The 23439-nt window shown below is 31.2% G+C and overlaps 1 protein-coding gene and 1 long non-coding RNA gene across 2 annotated transcripts; both read left to right on the top strand.

Annotated features, from left to right (window-relative positions):
* Positions 1–2264: 2264 nt before the first annotated feature.
* On the top strand, positions 2265–6581 carry LOC134269905 (uncharacterized). The gene is made up of 5 exons (XM_062752087.1): positions 2265–2407; positions 3832–3953; positions 5226–5311; positions 5889–6125; positions 6444–6581. Exons 1-5 carry the CDS (start codon positions 2345–2347, stop codon positions 6467–6469), a joined length of 534 nt encoding a protein of 177 aa, XP_062608071.1. The 5' UTR covers positions 2265–2344; the 3' UTR covers positions 6470–6581.
* Positions 6582–21355: 14774 nt separating this feature from the next.
* On the top strand, positions 21356–23303 carry LOC134269904 (uncharacterized). Its single transcript, XR_009992673.1, has 4 exons — positions 21356–21419; positions 21599–21701; positions 22602–22729; positions 22974–23303. It is a non-coding gene; the product is annotated as an uncharacterized LOC134269904 (long non-coding RNA).
* Positions 23304–23439: the final 136 nt, after the last annotated feature.

Here is a 23439-nt window from a genome sequence, read left to right as displayed (position 1 = left end):
AATAAAGCAGCAAAAATAAAACGAAGTTTTATCTATATAAAATAAACATTAGTAGTAATGACTTTGAAAACTTCATAAGTCAAAGAACATAGTTCATTAGCGTAAGGATTTTTGATAATCAGTGTTACCGTAGTTCTCTACACATACGAAGTAAAGCAGGAGAGGGAACCAGACTGGCCTGTTTGTTTACATTCAGCTGCGGTACCAGATTAATTTTGATTCTGACAAAATCGGACCGTGGTATTAGGATTAAAAAACTCACTGTCAGTGTCTTACCGTTTATATTGATAGTTTTAAAATAATTTTTTTCATCAGAATATAAACGTGATTCATGTAAGAAATCCATTCTACTCTGTAAATGAGCCCGGCTCTCTGTACTTCTGAGTACTTTGATAATATATAGTGTTACTTTCTATTTTCGCTTCATTATAGCGATTAACAATCCCCCACTGAACTCAAAAGATATAGGCAGTGAACAATGATAGAATATAACAGATCCCCTCCTCAGAGGTGGTTATGGGTACAATAACCCTCTATGACAATGGTTATAAATCTAACTGTTAATGTCTCTCTATCTACCTTTTTGAAAATATTTTTGATTTTGTTTCAGTCTATAATAGTACCCGAAAGAAATAAATGGTACATAAGCTTCCCAAGTGAAATGAAGATTAATTAGAATTCCCGCTCCCGCCAAGTTAATTCAAAAACACCTTTTTCTGACTTCTTCTCGAAAATATTCATATATCTATATCGATATAACCTCATATTTACTTCTTCATATCGACAATACTATATTGACATGATTAAATATTTTGTTTCTATCGATATTTCAAAATTAGTATAATATTTCAGTCGATAAAAGTTAAAGCAATAAAATCTATTGAACAAAAGAAGTTGCCTTTAATTATGTAAATACAGCTCAATACAATTCAAAATATGTCCATAAATAAGGAGGTATAACACTTTATATGTTGATATGTCGATAAAATATAAGACAATATATAAAGTTATAACACAACAAGTGTAGAGCCATTTACGCTTCCGTAGTTTTGCGTTTAAACGCAATGATTATTGCGATTAAACGCAAATTTTTGCGTTTTAACGCAATAATTATTGCGATAAAACGCAAAGTTTTGCGATTACACGCAATAATTTTTGCGTTTAAACGCAATAAGAAATATCTCTCTCTCTGAACTGGACTCAACGGGCTTCCGTGCATAACATAAATAATGGAATTGGAAATCTTTACAGTTGGTAGGGTTTAGAGTTTCCCTAATTAAGTATTTAATCAAGTAATTAAGATTTTTTTTTCTGATAAATGTTCTGAATTCGTCAAGCTTAAAGGAAAATAAAAATAGAAGACAAAATTCAGTTAAGAATATATTCTTAACCCAGAAACCTATAAATTATTGATGTTTGTATTAGCTGATATTAACAATGGGTCAAGATTTACCTACATCTAACGTCAACAGACGACAAATGCGACATTTATACGTAAATGAGCAGAAAAGGTTTAGAGTAAAGAAGTCTGAAGACAGGTTCATTAGATGACATAAGCTATTTTTCATCGTACGAAAAAAAAATCGCACTGGGTAATAAATCATATGCATTAAAAGAAATATTACATGCAAAATTTTTAATCCAACAAATCAGAACGAGCGAGCGTAATTTAAAAACTATGATGTATTCTCTCCCACTACTTAAATAAAGATTGTTCTTGCGATTTTTTCTACTGTTAATCGTCCTTTTCTCATTAGTTATAAAAATTATAAACATGAAATATCTTGTTTAAATTGAAACATGCACGTGTTCCACAAAATGCTCAATTTAGACGAGGAAGCAAATATTGTATTGGGCCTGTATCTTTTTTATGATGAAATTTCAGTGCAAAACATAGACAACGCCCTCAAAGGTTATATTCTATTGCTTTTCAATTCAATTTCGGGGTCTATATTTGTCAAAGTTAACTTAATTTGTGCTTTGCAGAAAAGATCCATTACCATGATTTAAAAAAAAGTCAAAAATAGCATCAACAGTTATTTAAAATTTCTGGATCCGCCAAAGATAATAATTTGTTTAATTAATTGTGCATGTCATCAACGGCTAATTAAAATCTTTTGATACGCCAAAAGTATACAATTTTAGCTCTCATTACCAATATTACTGTGTCATCACCTTCTAAAACGGAATGAATAAGCAACTAGATCATGACGTAATACAGAGCAAAATATGCACCTTTTATTTATATCGTATATTCTGGTGAATACATATACATTGTGTATTGGTGACTTCACAAGAAACGTTAAGGCAGCGACGAGGAGTTATAAACCTGCAAACCACAAACATGTCTGGCCACAGAATTTCATTAATATTGCAGTTGACGATCAGCGCAGTTTTATTACAATCGGTATGTATATAGTAAAAATGCTTTCGGTTTTATGTTGTTGAGTGTTGTTTTAAATTAAATTTTAGGTATCAATTAAATTCTAAGCATGCATATAACCTTTGATTTCGATTCGGTTTTTTAATTGACAGTGCAAATGCATATTTTGTGTTTCTTTGGCCATGATTATTCCAGTTTTAATAAAATTGATCATTAATGTCATTTTTCAAAGACTTCAGTACAATAATTTTTCCGATTGGATCTTAATTTAAAAGATTACAAAATGCTTCAAAGACATAAGTTTGGCAATGCAGAAATCTTATTTTATTGCAGTTGGCCATCTTTATTTCTATCACTCGTACACATACATGTATATATATAATGATTTATTTTATCTAATGAACACATGCGTCTCTATTTTTTATCTTTTATTTGATGTTTCATATTCCTATTATAAAAAAATCATATTGAGTTTTACAGAGTGATTTATCTTTAATATTTTTTTTCCTGTATAACTATATTTTTTTCATTCAGTTTATTATTTATGTGTATTTCTTAATTTATTTGTTTTCTTATATTCTGACTGCAAAATTTGATTTAATTTTATTTCTCTTAAAAATGCTAATCCCTTTTTTGAATGCATGTAATTGCTTCCCACAGTTGAAGTTCTATGCAAAAATAAAGCCTTTGACCTTTGTAACAATTAATCTTTTCTGTTTCATAAAAAAAAAAATGAGGTGGTAAGTGCAATTGCACCTCGATCATTGCAATGTCGCAAACCACAACCTAAAATAAATAACTGTTCCACTCCTATTCTAAATAGAGAGGGTTTAACTGGTGAATCAAATTTTTACTTGAAACGACAATCTCCTTGCTAACTTTGAAATCATTCATCAAATAATTAGTAACAGATACTTCGATTGTTGAAATGCTTTTTCATTTTTGTTTTTCTATCTTGTCATTTTTCAACCCTTAGGCGAAAAAATACCAAATTTTAATTTGTTTTAAAGTATCAAATATATCATAAATTTTATTTATTTTTGTCCGTACACGTAAATGTAACGGTACATAATTAAACACATGCAAAAATTTAAAGAAAAACACATACAGTGACTAACAATTCCAGAAAGCCGGATGCAGATTATCAATTTTCATATATAATTTTATCTTTAAAGTCAAAATATAAGCACGATGTCATGGTTATGAAAATCTCCAAATTCTAATTAATTTTAGAATTTTAGAATGTCAATGTTTATCAAAAACGTTATTAATTATTGTTCATAAGAAAACTTTAATTATATATATCAAAGACATGCAAAAAATTGAAAATTTATAATATACACCATCATTAAAAATACTTCTGGATATAAAACTCTACTAGCTACTTACTGAATATCAATTAAATGTAATTATATGCACAATGTCACTGTAAAATTTTACTATTTCAGTGTGAGGGGATTTGGTACCATTTTCTGACAGGACAACCTGATTCTGAGGACAGGACGGTTTTTGTGAATCTAAAACAGTACCCCAATGGTACCATCCATAGCTACAAAACCAGATATAATGGGTAGGTATTTCTGTGTACTGTAAAACCACGTACTAGTATTCAGGGCCGTGAAGTTTAATTTTTCGGCGTTTTCGTGGGACAAAAATACTCGTTTATTCATGCTTTTCAGGAAATGTGAAATTTAATATAAAAATTTCAAACGCACAACTTAAAACTTTCCTAAACCGTCGGTTCGAAATCAAATTCCCCCCAAACAGGCTTCCCCCCCCCCCCCCCAGAAAAACTTGACTTAACGAAAATATGCGATATAACGAAGTGCAGGCGGTAATGGGACAACACTTTTGTGTGGCTTAGTTTTGATAACGAGGGAAATAAGGTTGGAAAAGTAATGTAAAATAAATTAACATGAAGTCTTCATATGGAAAGTTACTTCTTTAGATTATTATTTCACCAAAACATCATTATACAACTAAAAGACAAATAAATGACTTGGTATCATATTAATTATAAATAATCAATGTGAAATTACTATGAGACTAGAGGTACATGTACATGTACTCTGAGCAATGAGCTCACAAAAAGATACCCAGCTCGCCTCCCATATGGTTATAATTGCAAAGTTCATGTTTAGCTCTTGGAGGCCCAAATTAAGTGTCATATCAAAAAGTAAAATAGAAGGTGCACAATGGCGTTAGTAATAAAGAATCTGAAAAATATCATTAAATTTTATTCAAATAGAGTTGAAAATGAGAGATGGGTGTCCTTCATTATTAAAGAAAGAATGGCAGTGTCCATGATTTCCTTTGAAAAAACTCTAAAAATATGTCAAATCAAAATGTCAAAAAGGAGGTCAAAATGGCATTTGATTCAACAAATCTTTGTTTGTTTGTTGATTAACGTCCCTCTCGAGAATTTGGAGACGCCAGCAAAGAATTTGTGAAAGTATAATTAAATTTCATTCAGTGATATAAAGAGAGTTGCAGATAAGAGATGGGTACCCCAAAGCGTAACAGACGGATGCGCGGACATGTATATCTGATGTAAATACACAAACAATGTTTTTATACGTTATTCTACTATCCCCAGTAGACGCTTTCTTCTCTATGACACCTGATTCCACAACATGTCTTAGAGGTCCAACTCTGTTCAGTTCCTGATATTTTAGTTACATTTTAATTTTGAAGCTTGATTACAGATTGTCATCTGCATGATATCATTAAAGAAAACCTTATCAATGAATATGAAATGTTTGTCGTAAAAAAGTACCAAAATTTGACTATTATTTCAAAGGGACAACGAATAAAAAGTTTTTTTCCTTGTTTCTTCTAACAGACAAAATTGCTATCAACTAGGGCCGATTGAGCTGAAAATGGGAACAAAATCGAAACCAATGATCTTTAGCAATTTTTACAAGACGTGTAAGTACATGTATTAGAAAATAATACATTTTAACAATTAATAATCCTTTGTTTATTCTTTTTATATTGAGTTCCTTTGCTGGAAAAAACAAGTTATATTTTTTTGCTTAATACAATCACGACATGTATAATTGTATCTAAAACAGATAATGATATTTTTGTGATTTCAAACTGAAGCAAAACTTAAAAATATACATGATTGATTGATTGATTGTATACTGTGTAACGTCCCTCTCCAGAATATTTCACTGATATGGAGACGTCACCATTGCCAGTGAAGGGCTGCAAATGTAGTCCTATGCTCGGCACTTGCGGCCTTTGAGCAGGGAGGGATCTTTATCGTGCCACACCTGTTGTGACACGGGGCCTCGGTTTATACGGTCTCATCCGAAGGACCGCCCCATTTAGTCGTCTTTTACGACAAGCAAGGGGGTACTGAGGACCTACTCTAACCCGGATCCCCACGGGGCAAAAAAATATACATGAATACATGGACCAAATTCCGACAGGAGTAGTAGATCTTTTGAAGTTATAAAAAATTCATGCATACATATTATTTTCTGTTTTCTGTTGAAAGGCCATCTCAACAATTTAGCTTTGCTGCATATCCAAAGTCCAGAGGAACCCTATCAGATCGTTAAGGTGGAAACTAAAAATAACTATGACGTCACAACGGGAAATTGCGTCAATGGAACGGGAACCTACTACGTTGTCCTGACAAAAACCACCAATCCGTCAATAGATATGCTGTTAAATATACACAACGATTTGCTGGGACTTGGAATCGCTATGCTTAAGAAACAGGACACATCAGGTAACACAGTTTTCTAAGAAGACTTTTAATTTGCCTTGCATTTTCCATTATATTTTCTGATATTGCAATTTACTCTGATTTTATTTTTGAATAATCTTGTCAAATGTATATGCATTGAAATTTTTAAAATATTAGACTGAGCTGAATGAAAAGGAAACCATGAATTGTGCTTTGATGACATACATTTTATTACATTACATGTATTTAGATTTGTACTTAATTATATCAATAATCTTTTCTCCACCCCCCCTCTCTCTCTCTCTCTCTGAACTGCTGTTTGATCATTCCATTGATGATCTAATTTTTTTTATTTTTCAGTTTGCTCCGTAAACAAGAATGGATAAAAAGTAGTCAAGTCTGAATTTTCAATATAAACAGAGATAAATGATACAATACTTTAAATAAAAATTGAAAATAAAACAAAAATAAAAAAAAAACTAGTTTTTAAAAAATTGACACTTTTTCTTTGTTAAAAAGGGTATAACGCTTTTTCGAATGAGTCAGAGCCACACAACTTTCCATTTTAATCCACCTTCTGTGAAAACAGAAGTTAAATCAGGTTTCCCATTGGAACAACGGCATCCACTCCAACCTTGTTCCCCTTGTAATAAAAGGATACACAGAAAATCCGTTTATAATTCAGTGTGAAATAATGTCTGAGTAATTTGTATGTATTGATTGAGATTGATTGTATTTTCCAATCATATAGAGACACCACAATATACTGTAGAATGTCTTCAATGGGCACTCAGGGCCATTGGGCAGTGAGGGTTCTTCATCGTGACACGGGGCCTCGGTTTTAAGGTCTTCTCCGAAAGACCCGAAACTTTCAGTTCAAAGTGTCGAGCGCTTGGCGAAGGAACAGTTTCAATTTATTTTTATTTGACTAAGTTCAGTCGCTGCCGTGATTCTAACACATGACCTTCTGATCACGGAGCCAATTTGTATTGAGAAGAACAAGATATTCGTTTTCTTATTGAAACTTTTATTATCAACACATTGATTTATGGTTAACAAGCTTAACAGTTTATAAAATAATTGCATATTTTTGTACCTGAGGCATTTTACTTTCTTTAACTGTTTTGAAATACATACTAGTGTAATAAACCTTGGCTATCATAAGTTCTTAATTATGTTCCCCAAACGAAGTTGGGGAACATATTGTTTTTACTCTGTTTCTTATTATTATTATTTTTCTTCTTCTTCTTCTTCCTGGGTACTTTTTTGTCCGGGAATGATCTTGTAAACTACACATCTGACTTAGGTAAAATCTTTTTAGGGTCAGTAGGCATGTTATGTAGATTTGCGGAACCAAGGTCATTTTGCGCGCACGTGCTTGCAAGAGCGTGCACGTGCAACACGTGAAATGACCGATTTAATTGATATAGGTGTAACTTTTACCTTTTTGATGAAATGCTTTGAAACTCATAATATAAGGATATATTAGTAGCATAGACAATATGACATGGTCAAAATAGCAAGATCTCACGCGCATGCACGTGTGCTTCGCTCTGATTGGCTGAAACTAAAGTCTCAATATCTTTCTTGTTTTTTGACAAAATTCTTTGAAAATTTGAACATAGCCATGCATTAGGATATCCTACAAGAAGATATATAGCAATTGTCAAGAAAACACGTGTATGCACGTGCGCTGCAATCTGATTGGCTTAAACTTTAAATAGCTATAACTCCCTTGGTTTTCAACCAAACAGGATGGGATTTGGAACATAGATAGATATAATGTACTTCTACAAGAAGGTATGGTCACCATGCACATGCATACACGTGCGTGTACGTGGGCTGCAATCTGATTGGCTGAAACTTTAAACAGCTATAACACCCTTGGTTTTCAACCGAACGGGGTGGAATTTAGAACATAGATAGATGTAGTGGACTTCTACAAGAAGGTATGATCACCATGCTCATGTATGCACGTGCGTGCACTTGAAATGAGTAAAATCAAAAATACACTTGAATGAGCGTATCTTTAATACTTTTGGATTAAAAACTTGAATATTTAGTATATTAAAATAAATTATATAGATGTAGACAAGATGATATGGTCATTACGCACATGCATTCCCATGTGCACGCGTGCAATGCTAAAATTTGAATTAACTTAGTACACTTCTGGGTATACGTTGTTAACGTCTCAAATTCATAGAGTTTGTCTTATTTAATAAAGCTTACAGTTAATATGGCACGAAAAGGGAGTTGGGGAGCGTTTGGGGAACATCTGTAACGGTCCCCGTTACAATTAGCACTAGTTCATATAGTGTTTAAATGTAACGGTTTAAGGCTGGATAAAAACGTGATAAATGTAATTTGATTTTCTAAAAATGTTTTTTTGTAATTTTATAAGGTGCTACCTTCATCTCTTTGCAAGAACGTTTCTAAGACTTCAAAGATCCAAGACTGATATAAAACTACAAGAAAATTGTTGCACAAATCCATTTCAGTTTCATGAAAAGATATATTGCACTCTTTTAACAACTTTCATTCCTACTAGAGGAGCGGTAATGAACATACATTATGTACCTGTATTGTATTTCCAAAGAAGGACATTGCAATGATAACATTTTACGAAAAGGTTGACGTTATTCGAGACTGTTTATATCCTCATATCGTCAACTTATTTGTCCATCGTTTTAGAAATTATTCATAATAGGACATTCCTATGATGTAATCCTATATAAATATTGGAAGTTTACGATATAAAAAAAAATGTCAGGTTGAAATTCAAGTAAAAATATCCAAACATGAAACATGTGTGTGATTATCTTTTGTATCTTTGATTCTGCGCTAAAAAGAATAATTATATAAAATCAAAGTAGAAATGAAGCTAAATATTGTTTATAATTGGGACGAATCATTTAATAATTATATAAATGTTTAATTGAGTGCCAATGCAAGTTTTTTTTTTTCATATAGAAGGATTGAATTAATCCTGCATTACATGGATATAAAATACATGTCTGCTAGTTATGTGGCACAATTACTTCCGAAGGGGATTTTTAAAAAATGTTTTAAGGTCTCCAAAATCTCCAAAATTATTTCAATGTGCGTGAACTATAAACTCGGAGTAAAAGCATGTAAAATGTAATATTTCCATTTCCAATTGTTTTCTCTATGATAAACGATACAAAAGTGTATCTTGTTAATTTCATGATTACGGAAGCGTATTAGTGCCACTTGGACACTTCACTTTTTTTTAATTTCTACACTTTAATCTGTAAAATTTACACTTTAAAGTGTAAATTTTACACTTTAATCTGTAAATTTTACACTTTAAAGTGTAAATTTTACACTTTAATCTGTAAATTTTACACTTTAAAAGTGTAAATTTTACACATTAATCTGTAAATTTTACACTTTAATCCGTAAATTTTACACTTTAATCTGTAAATTTTACACTTTAATCTGTAAATTTTACACTTTAAAGTGTAAAATTTACACTTTAATCTGTAAATTTTACACTTTAATCTGTAAAATTTACACTTTAATCTGTAAATTTTACACTTTATTTGTTTATTCACATAGTCAATTTAGCAACTTCACACATTCCCAGTAACACATTTTAAAGCCAACAGACCGTTTATCATGCAAGATAATTACGGAAGCGAAATATCAATCTGTACTGCAAATAAAAAAATCTTTGAGATATATATTTTTACTTTTCGTTACACTATAGTAAAACTAAAGGAACACATGTATATATACTGAAACAAATGCAGATCCCTGATACAAGTATCTTATGCTGGGTAAAATTACGAGACCCATGAGGAAATAGTCCATTGTTGTTTATCATATACTAATAAACAAGTACGAGTACATGTAAAATAAAAATATACAAACAATTGTAAACATCTCAGTTTAATACTTTTTGTAAAGTGTCAGAGGTAAAACATCACAAATCGACCGTTCGATCATAATCTATTGCAGTTCAGGTTGTTCAAAATAAAGTGTAAATTTTACAGATTAAAGTGTAAATTTTACAGATTAAAGTGTAAAATTTACAGATTAAAATGTAAAATTTACAGATTAAAGTGTAAAATTTACACTTTAAAGTGTAAAATTTACAGATTAATGTGTAAAATTTACAGATTAAAGTGTAAAATTTACACTTTAAAGTGTAAAATTTACAGATTAAAGTGTAAATTTTACAGATTAAAGTGTAAATTTTACAGATTAAAGTGTAAAATTTACACTTTAAAGTGAAAAATTTACAGATTAATGTGTAAAATTTACAGATTAAAGTGTAAATTTTACAAATTAAAGTATAAATTTTACAGATTAAAGTGTAAAATTTACAGATTAAAGTGTAAAATTTACAGATTAATGTGTAAAATTTACAGATTAAAGTTTAAAATTTACACTTTAAAGTGTAAAATTTACAGATTAAAGTGTAAAATTTACAGATTAAAGTGTAAAATTTACAGATTAAAGTGTAAAATTTACAGATTTACATTAATGTGTAAAATTTATAGATTAAAGTGTAAAATTTACAGATTAAAGTGTAAATTTTACAGATTAAAGTGTAAATTTTACAGATTAATGTGTAAAATTTACAGATTAAAGTGTAAAATTTACACTTTAAAGTGTAAAATTTACACTTTAAAGTGTAAATTTTACAGATTAAAGTGTAAAATTTACAGATTAAAGTGTAAAATTTACACTTTAAAGTGTAAAATTTACAGATTAAAGTGTAAAATTTACACTTTAATGTGTAGAAATAAAAAAAAAAGTGAAGTGTCCAAGTGGCACTAATACGCTTCCGTACATGATAATACCCTGTGGTATGTATATTTCTCTATTACTGAAAGGTCAGGTGTCAACCTGCATGTATATCACTGGCGTATAAATATACTCAAGAAAAAATAGATGTTTTGTTTAATTGTTTACTAAGTAATTTGATTGATATATCTTTTTAACAAACAAAATAAATAACGAAAGCAAGTCACTAGCGCAACGCTGTCCACTATCATCGAGGCCTCGCGAGTCCGAGAACTCCACTTCCGTAACAGCCACGTGGAGAAATTGACATCTGCACGTACTCCATCATCTGATACAGACATCGTCCCTTAGTCATTATCATCCGACTTCTTAAGCAACTCAGCTTCTTCTGTTATTATAACATCCATACAAATCGGTTTCCTGACCATGCTGACCAGCTCCCGTTTCATCAACTGCAACATTGCATTCAATATGGCGGCGGAGAAGTGACATAGTGCCTATATATGTTCGTGCTTCCGACAACCTAAATCTAGGTCACATATATAACTAAAGTCAACAAGATTACTTTGATCATCATTTAAAATTCTTTTGTTGTTTATTTTATAAATGTTGATATTTGACTACGGTAAATATAAATAGTCAATAAATTTGTTTCGTGTTTTTGGGACTATTTTTTATAGTAAAATTTGACGTCATGGGGCCTTGTGCATTTCAAATCTACTCAATTAGACTGTATTTCGATTTATTTTAAGATGGTTATTTCAAGTAAAAATGGAAATATAAGGAATCACTGTCTAGTTTTGAGGGTATGCCAGGGACATCAACAATAGTGGGAAACATGGGATAATTTAAGCATAACGGGCTTCGCCCGTTATGCAAATTATCCCATGTTTCCCACTATTGTTGATGCCCTGGCATACCCTCAAAACTAGACAGTGATTCCTTAAATCTACGATAACAGCCCTCAATATTCAAGTCTCAAATACAAGATTTTGGAAACATGTGAAATGGCACGTATTCCTTCAAATTAGGCTTTTTGGGAATATATTATACTCATTTTCTCCATATCATCTTCATATTCCATTCAGCTATACTAGTAATTCAATATCATGATTTAAGAAACGATAATACTATACTATCTTCAATGAAAATCTTTCTTTACAATTAAACAAAACTATCATAGTAAGAAGTAAGAACAGATAATATCTCTTGTGTATAAAGTCCTATTTTGATTAGTATTTGAAAATTTATAACGAGCAAGAAAAACAAGACTAGAGCTTCCTAAATGTGATTAAAGATGTCAAATCTTCAAAATTTTAATAATGACAATGTCCAGTGTATTTCAATTCATAACTTATAAACAGGAGAAAAAGTTATTACCAATAATCTACTGTGGTGTATGTACGATATGTCTTCTGAAATTTCAATAAAAGAGATAAGAAATATTTTGTAAAGAAAACAAGATGTGTTTGTGAAACACTGATGCCCCCGTATGGCAACAAAGATTATGTTTTTCTTAAATGCAAATTTAATTAATTGGTACCAAAAGTATGGTATTCTCACTGGAAAACAATTGTGAAATTTGAAACTAAGCTAATGTTAAAGTTTTTTTAATAAGTACAAAAATCTCCAAGGTCAAGGTCAAAAGGTCAATGTACTTAGTATCAAATGAAAGGTCTTGCCACCTATAATACTTATGTAGAGCGTGAAAGCCCTAGCCCTAACCGTTCAGAAGTTATGGCCAACGTTCAATTTTTTTAAAAAGTAGGTGAAACTACAAGGTCAAGGTCAAAGGGTCAAAGTTCTTGTTATCAAATGAAAGGTCTTGTCATAAGAAACAAATATATAAAATATGAAAGCACTAGCCCTAACTCTTTAAAGATTATGGTCAGGGTTTGCTTTTTAAAGTAGGTCAATCTCAAGGTCAAAGGGTCAAAGTTCTTGGTATACGATGAAGGGACTTTTCACAAGAATTATATATGTGAAGTATGAAAGTCCTATCCCTTACCGTTCAAAAGTCATAGCCAAGGTTAAAGTTTTGTCACAAGTACGGAAATCTACAAGGTCAAGGTCAAAGGGTCAAGGTTGTAGGTATCCAATGAAAGGTCTTTCAACAAACATAACATATTTGAAGTATAAATGTCCTGGTATCTACTGTTCAAAAGATATGGCCAAAGTAAAAGTTTAAAATTTTCATGTAAAAGTAGGTCAAACTCCAAGGTCAAGATCAAAAGGTCAAATTTGGTGGTACCCAAAGAAAGGTCTTGTCACAAGGAATACACATATCAAATATGAAAGTCATAGCTCCACTAAATCAAAAGTTATGGGCAAGGTTAAAGTTTTTGCGGACAAACAGACAAACAAAGAGACAGAGAGACAGACAGAGAGACAGCTAGAGACAGACAGACAGACAGACGGACAGACACGACAAAAATTATATACCCCCGAAACTTCGTTTACGGGGGCATAAAAAAAGAGTTTTCACATGATGAACTACGCATTTAGATATCTTTAGTTTAAACAAAGGGTGGATTTGAATATCTCTTTTCAAATATTACGTAATTCTTATGCACATGTAGCGTTGGGTTGTTTGTCTTTTTGTTGTTGTTGTTGTTGTTTTTGGATTTAAACTGGAACTGAGTTTTAGCTCACTTGAGGAAAAAAGGCACGTTTGAGCTAATGAAAAAAAATCATATCAAATATATGCCTGTCTGCATGTTTGCCGTGAGTAAAATTTTATTGTAGATTTATTCGGTCGATTTTAGAAGGACTGCACGTTTAATATGACACACAACATAAAACATATTACATGTTTTAATCTTTAATAAACTAAGAACCGTTTATATGTGACTAGGTCTCGTCGTATAGTTTCATTGTGAGAAGGTGGCAAACAAGGAATATTGGAGACGCCGTGTAAAGAAAAAATAAATGGTTAAGAAAGTAAATACATATAGTAGTTAATAGAAATTTACAGTTAAGTAGATAAAGAAACAAAACAAGTAAAAAGATCTTTTTAATTTTAGTTAGTCTGAACTTATCAAAAATACGCCATATATGATTTTAAGAATCTCAAGGAAATATTCACTGAAATATGTAATACCGGTAATGACAAGCAAACAATGTTTTTTTATTGACATATACCCCGTTAGCAATTGGATTCCAAGATTGAAAATGATAAAAATAGGCATCAATGATGATTTCCGTCCAAGGCGACCAGAACTATCAAAAACCAATGTAATGTTTATAAAAATTCAACAAATTATCACTGATGATGTTTGATCGATTTCAAAACGTTTAGCGTTTGGAAGGCATATCGTAGGATAGATCAAACTGTTTTAAAGAAACATTTGATACTGAAAAGGCTTGGTACCCAATGATATCCTTATGTTCTGAAAAATATGTTAAATTGACACAGTGTAAAAATATCTTAACAATTTTACTTTTAAAAATAAGAAATTCGACTTATTCACGTTGTCTGAAATGTAAAAACATTAATGAAGCCTGAATACATTGCTTTGAGCCCCCCCCCCCCCCCCCCCCCCCCAAAAAAAATAACAAGAGAATGCACTTGACCAAAACATGAATATGCTAGGAGGAGCAAAGAATTGGAAGAGCACAACCCTAGCAAAAATTTTGATATTCGAACTCAAGAACCCCGGAGCAAGCGCACTACCGACTGAACTACCGTGAGCGGTGACAATATTTTAAAGAAAAACATGCAGAAGCAAGGGGAATCAGGTGGGTGTTGTAGCCTACGCGTCTATTTTTTCAAATATGTCACTATGTTTGATATTTATTATATAATAGATTGGCGTAAGCTTTAGAAGTTTTCAGTATATAAATGCAAAATATTGACTAAGGCTCTGGGACAACAAACAGTTTTAAACTTTCTGCAGGCGTAGTTTTTTTTTTCAGTATGAGAGCAGATGAAGTGAATTTTAGGAAAGTCGCTGCAAAGAGTCCTTCGTCTACAAACAGATGTTTACATTAAAGATTATTCCGGTATAGAATGGTGTTTTGCTACGAACTTAAAACAAGCTAGCAAAAACAAAAAACGCCTTGCACGAGACCCTAGAAAAAACTACTTTATTTATGCAAGTACCTTTATCCAAATATCTGAAACATTCGTACCAGCTTTTAGTAAACTTTTACAACATAGTCAAAGTGAGAAAAGAGGAAAAAGTTGACGTAAATTTAACATTGAAATTTTGACCCAGGTTCTTTTAAAAGATTTCGTGTATTTTTTTCATTCCACTCTGTATTGTGTTATTATCAGTGTTAAAAGACTCGTCAAATTTGTGCAAAACAATCATATCAAGATTTACAGGAAATCGGAACCAGGATGTGTTTTCTTCGGTACGCAGAAGGTTCTGGAATTTTTAGGGATTGGTAGAGGATAACACAATTGTTCGATGATGTGTTTGCAATGCTTGTTGATAATTGATACACATCGATAGGGGATAACATCACGACATATTTGTATCTTTTCAAATGTTAGTCTTTTGATTAAATATTTATTATTTATTAAAAGAATAAAAAGCAATAATAAATTTTAAGGACTCATTATTGCCTACTCACAGGCTTCATTAAAATCATGCAATTAATCTCGAGGAACAAATTGTGTACTGACGAAATATGACACAATGTTTGCAACATATTTTGATTTTTTACAAATGATTTCTGATACACTATTGTGTTTTAATTGTTTTTATATTGAGTTCTTTCCCTTAGAAACTATAGAGAATTTAAAACAAAAGACATACAGCGATTATGAAGTTTTTCTCTGCCTTTGTATTGTGACAAACGTGATTAATTTATGACCAGAATCTACTTTTCTGATATTACTAGCTAAGGGTAAAAATATTTTTAAAAATTAGGAATATAAAATAGATTCAGAATTTATCCATGATTTGAAAGCCAACAACTGACAAAATCAGGACAGCTGAGGCCTGTTCAACAGAGCGAGCGCTCGCGAAAATTTCTCGTAGAGGTATAAGGAATTCTGGCGGGTGCTTGCGAACATTCGATCTGTTGAACACATATCCGGTTTTGGTAATTGCGTTATGAGTATTCTAATGGGCATACAAAAGGTCCTGGAAATGGGTATTTCCCATGGAGTTTTGCAAGCGTATATTCTGACTCTGATTATAGTTGGCTTCATTTAATCATAACAATAGATTCAAACAACAAAGAAGAAAATAAGGGGGCACCTTCATAAAAAGACAGTGTATGGGACTATCCAGCCATTTCTTGGTAAACTTCTTTGAGGTATGTTTGTTTTAATTTTCTTATGATTTTGAAAGTTATGAAAATTTCGTTTTACTAAACACTGTCACCCAAAAATTTACATGTATAAAACATTTCTAGACTAGCATTGAGGTAAAATTATAAATGGAGGCAATAAAAATTAATTTTTTTTTTGATTTGGTAGTTGTATTTTGAGTACAACAACTGTCACATTTTTGGAAATAAAATATTCATTTAAGTTGCATATGGATTTATTATGCCCCCATAATTGAAGATTTGGGAATATATAGTTTTTGTCCTGTCCGTCCGTCATTATGCCTGTTTAACTGTCTGTCTGTTTGTCTATTTGTCCGCAAAAGCTAATATATCAGTTTTCACATTTCAAATGACTTTCACATTTCAAAGGTTTTATTCCTTGTGGCAAGACCTTTCTTGGGTACCCCAAAATTTGACCTTTTGTCCTTGGCGTTTGACCCACTTCTACAAAAAATGATACAAAACTTTAACCTCCAGATTGGCCATGACTTTATAACTTTATAATGGTATCCATTAAATCATCGTTTATTAATAGCTTTCTTTACTTTTATTTATAATAAAACCCAGAGTACTTTAAGTTTATGCTGGGATTTTCATATTTCACATGTGTATTTATTGTGATAAAACCGTTCAATTTGCACAAATATTCTTTTTTACCTTTTGGGCACATTTGATATTTTCCTTAACTTCTTTATAACATAATTTTTCTACATTTTTACAAGATTGATATAAAAATCATTTTGAAACAATGTGTCATTTATAGTCTTTTTGATGGTCAAATAAATATTAAGTTAAAATGCACATGCATCGACAAACAGCGTTAAATATTTCTGGTGGAGGAAAATGTCAAATTAGAATTAAAAGACAAACTTTGAGTACTATTTGTTGCTGTTAAGAAGTGTTTAATAAGTCTAACACAGTAGATATCATTATTCTTAAAGGAAACAAGATGTGTTTCCGAAACACTTTGCGCCCGGCAGCAACAAAGTTTAAAAAAGAAGACATATTTTCAGCATTAGGTCACATTCAAGGTCACAAGGTCATTGAACTTGGTGTCATTTGAAAAAACTTAATTAGTTGTGTATGCATATATGCAAATATGAAGTCGCTACATCTTATGGTTCAAAAGATATGGTGAAGGTTCAAAAAAGCTATTTTTAGCATATGGGACACAGTCAAGGTCACAAGGTCATTGACTTTGGTGTCATGTGAAATGGCCTAATTAGTGGATTATGCATGCCAAATATTAAGTCTCTATCTTTCTTTGTTAAAAGTAATGGCGAAGGTTAAAGTTTGCCGACAAAAAAGCTATATTTAGCGTATAGGTCACAGTTAAGGTCACAAGGTTATTGACCATGGTGTCATTTAAAAAAGCTTAGTCAGTGGTGTATGCATACCAAATATGAAATCTCTGTCTTTCATGGTTTAAAGGGTTAAGTATGGCGAAGGTTAAAGTTCGCAGAAAAAAAACTATTTTCAGCATATAGATCACAGTCAAAGTCAGAAGGTCATTGACGTTGGTGTCATTTGAAAGAAATTAATTAGTGGAGAATGCATATAAAATATGAAGTCTCTTTTCTTCATGGTTCAAAAGTTATGGCGAAAGTTAAACTTTGCAGACAAACAGATAAACAGACCGAACAAAAACAATATACGCCTCGGATCTATCGATCCGGGCGCATAAAAAAATGTTGTTGTTCGTGGCGAGCCAAATACAACCGTTAACATTTATATAGGAATTTTCATGAAGAGTTTGACTGTGATCAACACCCCTACTAATTTTATTTTGATTAAAATTCAAGATGGTTTAGGCTGACATATTCAAAGGTTATAGGATAGAACCGGTTTTATGAATAAAATTGGCAGTGAACAGGAAATTGCTATAGTCTGTTTCTTTTGATAACATGTCCTGTAAAAAATGTGTTTCGAGACCTTTCTGAAAGACTTTTATGATTTTCAACAGAAAAGGGTGGCTAAAGGAGGGTGTGTTAAAATGAAGTCGTGAATTAGAGCTCACTAGCGACCGATACGCTGGTAAAAAAATGTGAAATATCATCTACAATGTACACTGACAAACCTTTGTTTGCCTTATATGGCTATTGATATTAATGCGCACAGAGGATTTTACCTCGAGCAACTGGCCAATCGTTGAACGAATAGTAACATTTACGCCAAATACATGTTAACAACATTTTACTTCGAACACTTTGATCAAGTCAATGGAGTGCAAAATAAAAAGTAAGTTCTTGTGAACAAAATACAAAGATTAGAAACTATGAAAGATGTCATGGGTCTTTTTTTTTATTTTGTTGTTAACCATAAAAATATGTTTAATAAAATGTAATTTATTCAAGTTCTCTACGGAACACAAGCGCTTCAAGGGTAAGTAAACCGAGCAGCATCTCCAATGCATTTAAATGGACAAAATAAATTTTACATAACTATACTCGAGATCACGTGTTCTGGTCAGGGAATCCACCTGACAATTGCATTTACACATAGGACAACAAAGGAATTAATACAATGCAAATCGCTTTGCAGAATGACTTTGAGAAACTTAGACTTCCAAGTTTATTTAACAAATGAATGGTTAAACATTGTGAGCATGAAGATAATAGAATTTAAAGAAAAAATTTGTGCCTTTCCGATTGCCATAAGATTTTCCTGTTTTTTCAAGCGTATAATTTGCAGAACACCGAAAATAAAATGTTCCGAACACATTAGTCATGTTGGTAGGGGTGATCAAGGTCATTTACAACAGCGATCAATTAAGGGCTCCACGTACCGAGAGCTGAAAACCTGTTCCAAACTGCCATTGCCTCTTTTTAAGTAATGTATATATGCCGAATACTGTTCTATGTGTAAAATTATCAGACTGTTTGAGGCCCGTCTGTCTGTTAATTATACATATAGAATAGTATGAGGCATATCTAATTTTAAACATTGCCATTTAAATGTTCAAAAGTTACCTGGAGGAGTCCGATAATTACACAATGGGAGTTCAGGCATCCATTGTTTCCTACCCGTCCAATAAGTAGATAAAAGAAATGAGACAATAAAACAGTCGGTGAACTCTTGTTTTATTTCATTCATTGAATGGCAGTCGTCTAGCTCAGCAGGACAGGGGTCCGGTGGTGAAGGACTTTTTAAAAATCATTTTGGAATATTTTTTTAGTTATTACATTGTATATGAATGAATTGACATTAATACAGACATAATTTTGGACGATATTATTACTATCACCATGGACAGTAAAATATGCTGTTTTATCCTGAAATTTTAGTTTATATAATGGTTAATTCTCAGGTTTTAAAAGTGCGGCCATATCGGCGAGCAAACTTTATTAAATCAGAGTTTCAGATTCTTTCTCAGAAATGGATTTAAATCTGATCATCCACAGTGTTGTATCAAAAACACTAGAAAAAGTGGAAAGTATTAATTTTGAGGATGGTTTAAACTCGATTTTTTTTTCATGGATGTTCTATTTTGAGCAACTTAATTTTCTTGATTTTGCTTTCCCTGAATTTTTTTCCTTACATTTTTTGGGGGTTTCTGGACATATTTAACATTTATTTCACTCTTCTTTTTGTTTTTTTAATACCGTCCAATTTTGTTATCATTGCCGTCCGATAATATATTATCAGACATGTTATTATTATTATCGGACGACAACAGGTAAATTTTTAGACTGCAAGAACAAAGGCATGACGTCACAGCAATATTTAATTATGGCTAAAAGACACACCGGAATAGCAATTAATCGTTAATTCAAGAAATTAAATGATCTACTAAATATTTGGAACCTTTCCGTTTCTATTTTAAGCTTAAATTACAATACATGTATAGCATTTAATTATCAGACAATGTCATCGTATAAGCCTTTAATTCCGGACTTTTGAACTTAAATGTTAACATTAGCACATTTCGTATTCAGATCCTACACTACAAATTTAAATAGAGAAGAGAAATATTGTGATGTTTTATTGTGCACAAATATTGAGTTATTCTGGTGTTAATGGATGGGATTCCTTGCCCCGCAGTCCATTATACATAGGCGACATGAGCCTATACATGTAACTACTAATCGTGCACCTAATTTGCACTGAAAATACAAGAATTCTTTCAAAACACTCCTAACGAAAAATACATAGTGACACAAGAATATATAATCCTTAAATTCCCTAATAAAACTTTCGCAAATATCTTCAGAGGTCTTACTCTTTTTTATTTGCTTATTCATTTTATACATTAGGCTTAAGGTAGGTCACTCGTCAGCTTTTTGGAAAAGTTCACGCAGAACCTCTTACTTCAAAACTATTTATCAAGATAAAATTTTTATAACATATTTAATTTCAACAATGTTAATGTTTTAACATTCATCAAAAAAAAAAAAAAACTGCTCAAAAAGCTACAAAGAAGCAAAATTTGTGAGGGACTATTTTTTGTAGTGGAAGGATATTTAGCAGATAATTCTGCAAATCTGCACATTTATTGAATTCAATATCTTGGACTTTTAGCCTCACATACTTTTACTCGGAGAATATTTTCCATTATGATATTGCTAGGAATATTTAATATAGGTCTTAATGTATATTTTTAGAACAAGTTTTACACCTTCCTTCAACAAACTTTGCCAAAAAATGAAGATATGTCAAATAAGTCAATATAAAATTAACACCATTTTTTGCCTGAAAATCACATATTTTGACCAATATTTCAAAATCAACATCACTGACTCCAACTTTTTCTTTCATTATTTTAAAGTACTCGATTCTTGTGACTGATCAGCACTTAAGTCATAGAAAGCTTGATTTAAGAAAATGATTTATTGCCTATTTAGTTTTTAATACCCCAAAATATGTTATTTTTTAGTGCAAAAAGGTCACGCAATAATTTTTTCATTGATAAATATTATTCAAAATATTTTACGTAAAATAAGATAATATTTTTTGCCATGGTTACATCTGATAAAATATAATAAAGGTTTAAGTAATTAACCAAAGAGTTAAAATTTAAGTGCAAAAAGGTCAACTTCATTGTACCGTAGATCAGAAAGATAAACACTGACCCCCTATTTTCTCTGCGATTTTGAGTCACTCTATATGAGTACTTATCCAAAATATACTTCTCAATAAATCCTTGATTTAACAAATTTCACAAGTGACATACCTGAATCTAATATATATTTATATTTTCAGAAACAGAAGATATGGAAAATCAGAGGCTCTCCATCATTGTTTAATTCTGTTTAATTTCATTAACTATATACATCCAAGGTGAACTTTATTTTATACCAAAATATATTCGATTAATATTATTTTCAAACAATGCAATAAATATGCAGATGAAAAAAAGAAGAAAATCTGTATAAAGTGATTAAAAAGAATAACATTAGATTAATTTCAAGTAAAAATAAAGAAAAGAAAACTATAAATACCATCTTTCTCATTCTTAGGAACTGCTGCACAGACGTGTTCCACAAGTGAAGTCCTATCATGTGCCACAACGTACTCTAACGCTGTTCTTGCTGCTGGTAATGATTATGGAAAAATTTGCAGGTTATCCTTTTGTTTGATTTGTTTGTTAATTTGTTATCTGATCAAAATCAATTTTTTAAAAAAAAATATTACCATTATGACAGATTATGACGTATTTTCTCTCCGAGTTATTTCCCTTTGCCACCATCTTTCTTGGTAATTAGGTAATTTTTCCTCTTTATATCACCCAATTTAAGTGAGTGTAACAGAGAGATTTGGGGGAAAATCTTTATGGCATATAAGTACTATATTATATTCGACAGGTTCAATATTTTTTTTATTTTTCAGGAAAACAATATTGCCTACGCCACAATGACCAGTATAAAAAGTTTAAGCTTTTTGAATAATGAAGGAATTAAGCCATGTTGTCCCCATTGTAGTGGCCAACGTGTTATAACTCTTGCTAATTTAGGTCCACTGAAAACTATCTATACGGCCGACACCTTATATGAGCTGGGAAAAAAAATCGGTCAAATATTTTTGTTTACCTGCATCCTATCAGCTACACTAATCTAAAAATAGATAAAACATATTTTTACTACGTACTACGATAGGTGTATTTAAATTTCTAAATAACATTCGCATGATCGAGTTCAAGTTTTTATAAATTTGATATTTGCAAAATAAGACGGAGTCCTTATTCTGCTATTCTCTTCTTGTTCTTTGTAAAAATGCTAAAGACGATTCGAAAGTTTTAATTAATAGTGTATTGCCATCTAATTTGCAAATAAATCATTTTTGTTATTTTATTTAAAAATCATACAAAATAATAAGGAGCTTATACCGTTCTTATAAGGTTGAAACCATAGTGAAAAGGAGGTCTCTCAAAAATCTATTGAAATAAAATTCTGGTGTAGCATTCTTCCTTAAGACGTTTCGAGAATAAACCCTTGATGATTTTGATAACTCTTTGTTGTTTAGTGAAGCTCAGACGTATCTGAACTGTCTAGACAATGTACTGACTGCCTGTGGCTCACAGGACTCAACAACTAATTTTGCAAAACAATACGTCGACCTAGCAAGGCAAGCCCTCAACCAATACGGTTGTGGTGAGTATCTTAAAATACATGTACGTTAGCTTGTCAAACGAAAGTGAAAGTAAAATATTTACTTTTTGTTAAATGCTATATCAAATAAATTAGTAACTATAATAATATGAATATTGATAAAATAAATTATAATAAAGTAATTATTACATTTAAAGAATAATTAACAAAATTTTTCTTATTTACAATATTCTAAAGTTTTCAATTATCTTGGTTCTAAAATTACTTCAATTTTTGTTCATTATAGGTGCTGCTGGCCTCATATTTAATCTGCTGGTCATGGTTTTAGGGCTGGCATTTACATTCATTTTCAAAACTTTCAATGATTGAAAATCATTGAAACATTTTAAAACAAAATTTGTAACGCACAATCTAGACTTTATATTAGATGAATTTTATCTATGTGTATTAATTTTTGTAGTCACTTAGATATGTATTTAAAGCTTATATCATTTTGAAAAAAAAACTAAAAATGTTTGCCGTGAGTTGAACTGTTTATTAACTTTATGAAACCCAGTGATCACCCTATGTTTTGAAAAATGAGTTAAAACAACAGCGTGTAAAAATTTCTAAAAAATTAATATAAATATATATATAGAGAGAAGATACTCATCTACGTTGCCTAAAAACAGTTTATGAAACTTGAATTCATACTTTGAACCTAAAAAAAATATTATAGGAGAATGCACCTGACCAAAATAGCAAAATTTTAG

This window comes from Saccostrea cucullata, unplaced genomic scaffold (genome assembly GCF_032062105.1).
Source record: "Saccostrea cucullata isolate Sc308-1 unplaced genomic scaffold, CSIRO_AGI_Scuc_v1 ctg2921, whole genome shotgun sequence".
Classification (NCBI taxonomy): domain Eukaryota; kingdom Metazoa; phylum Mollusca; class Bivalvia; order Ostreida; family Ostreidae; genus Saccostrea; species Saccostrea cuccullata.
Note: the sequence above shows the minus strand (reverse complement) of the source record. Positions and strands in the feature narration are given on the sequence as shown.

Bases quoted from the DNA above. Each gene is read 5' to 3' on its own strand.
- LOC134269905 (XM_062752087.1), top strand. From the start codon at position 2,345: ATGTCTGGCCACAGAATTTCATTAATATTGCAGTTGACGATCAGCGCA. The intron at 5,312-5,888 runs GTAAGTACATGT...TTCTGTTGAAAG, and splicing joins TAGCAATTTTTACAAGACGT to GCCATCTCAACAATTTAGCT. The intron at 6,126-6,443 runs GTAACACAGTTT...TTTATTTTTCAG, and splicing joins TAAGAAACAGGACACATCAG to TTTGCTCCGTAAACAAGAAT.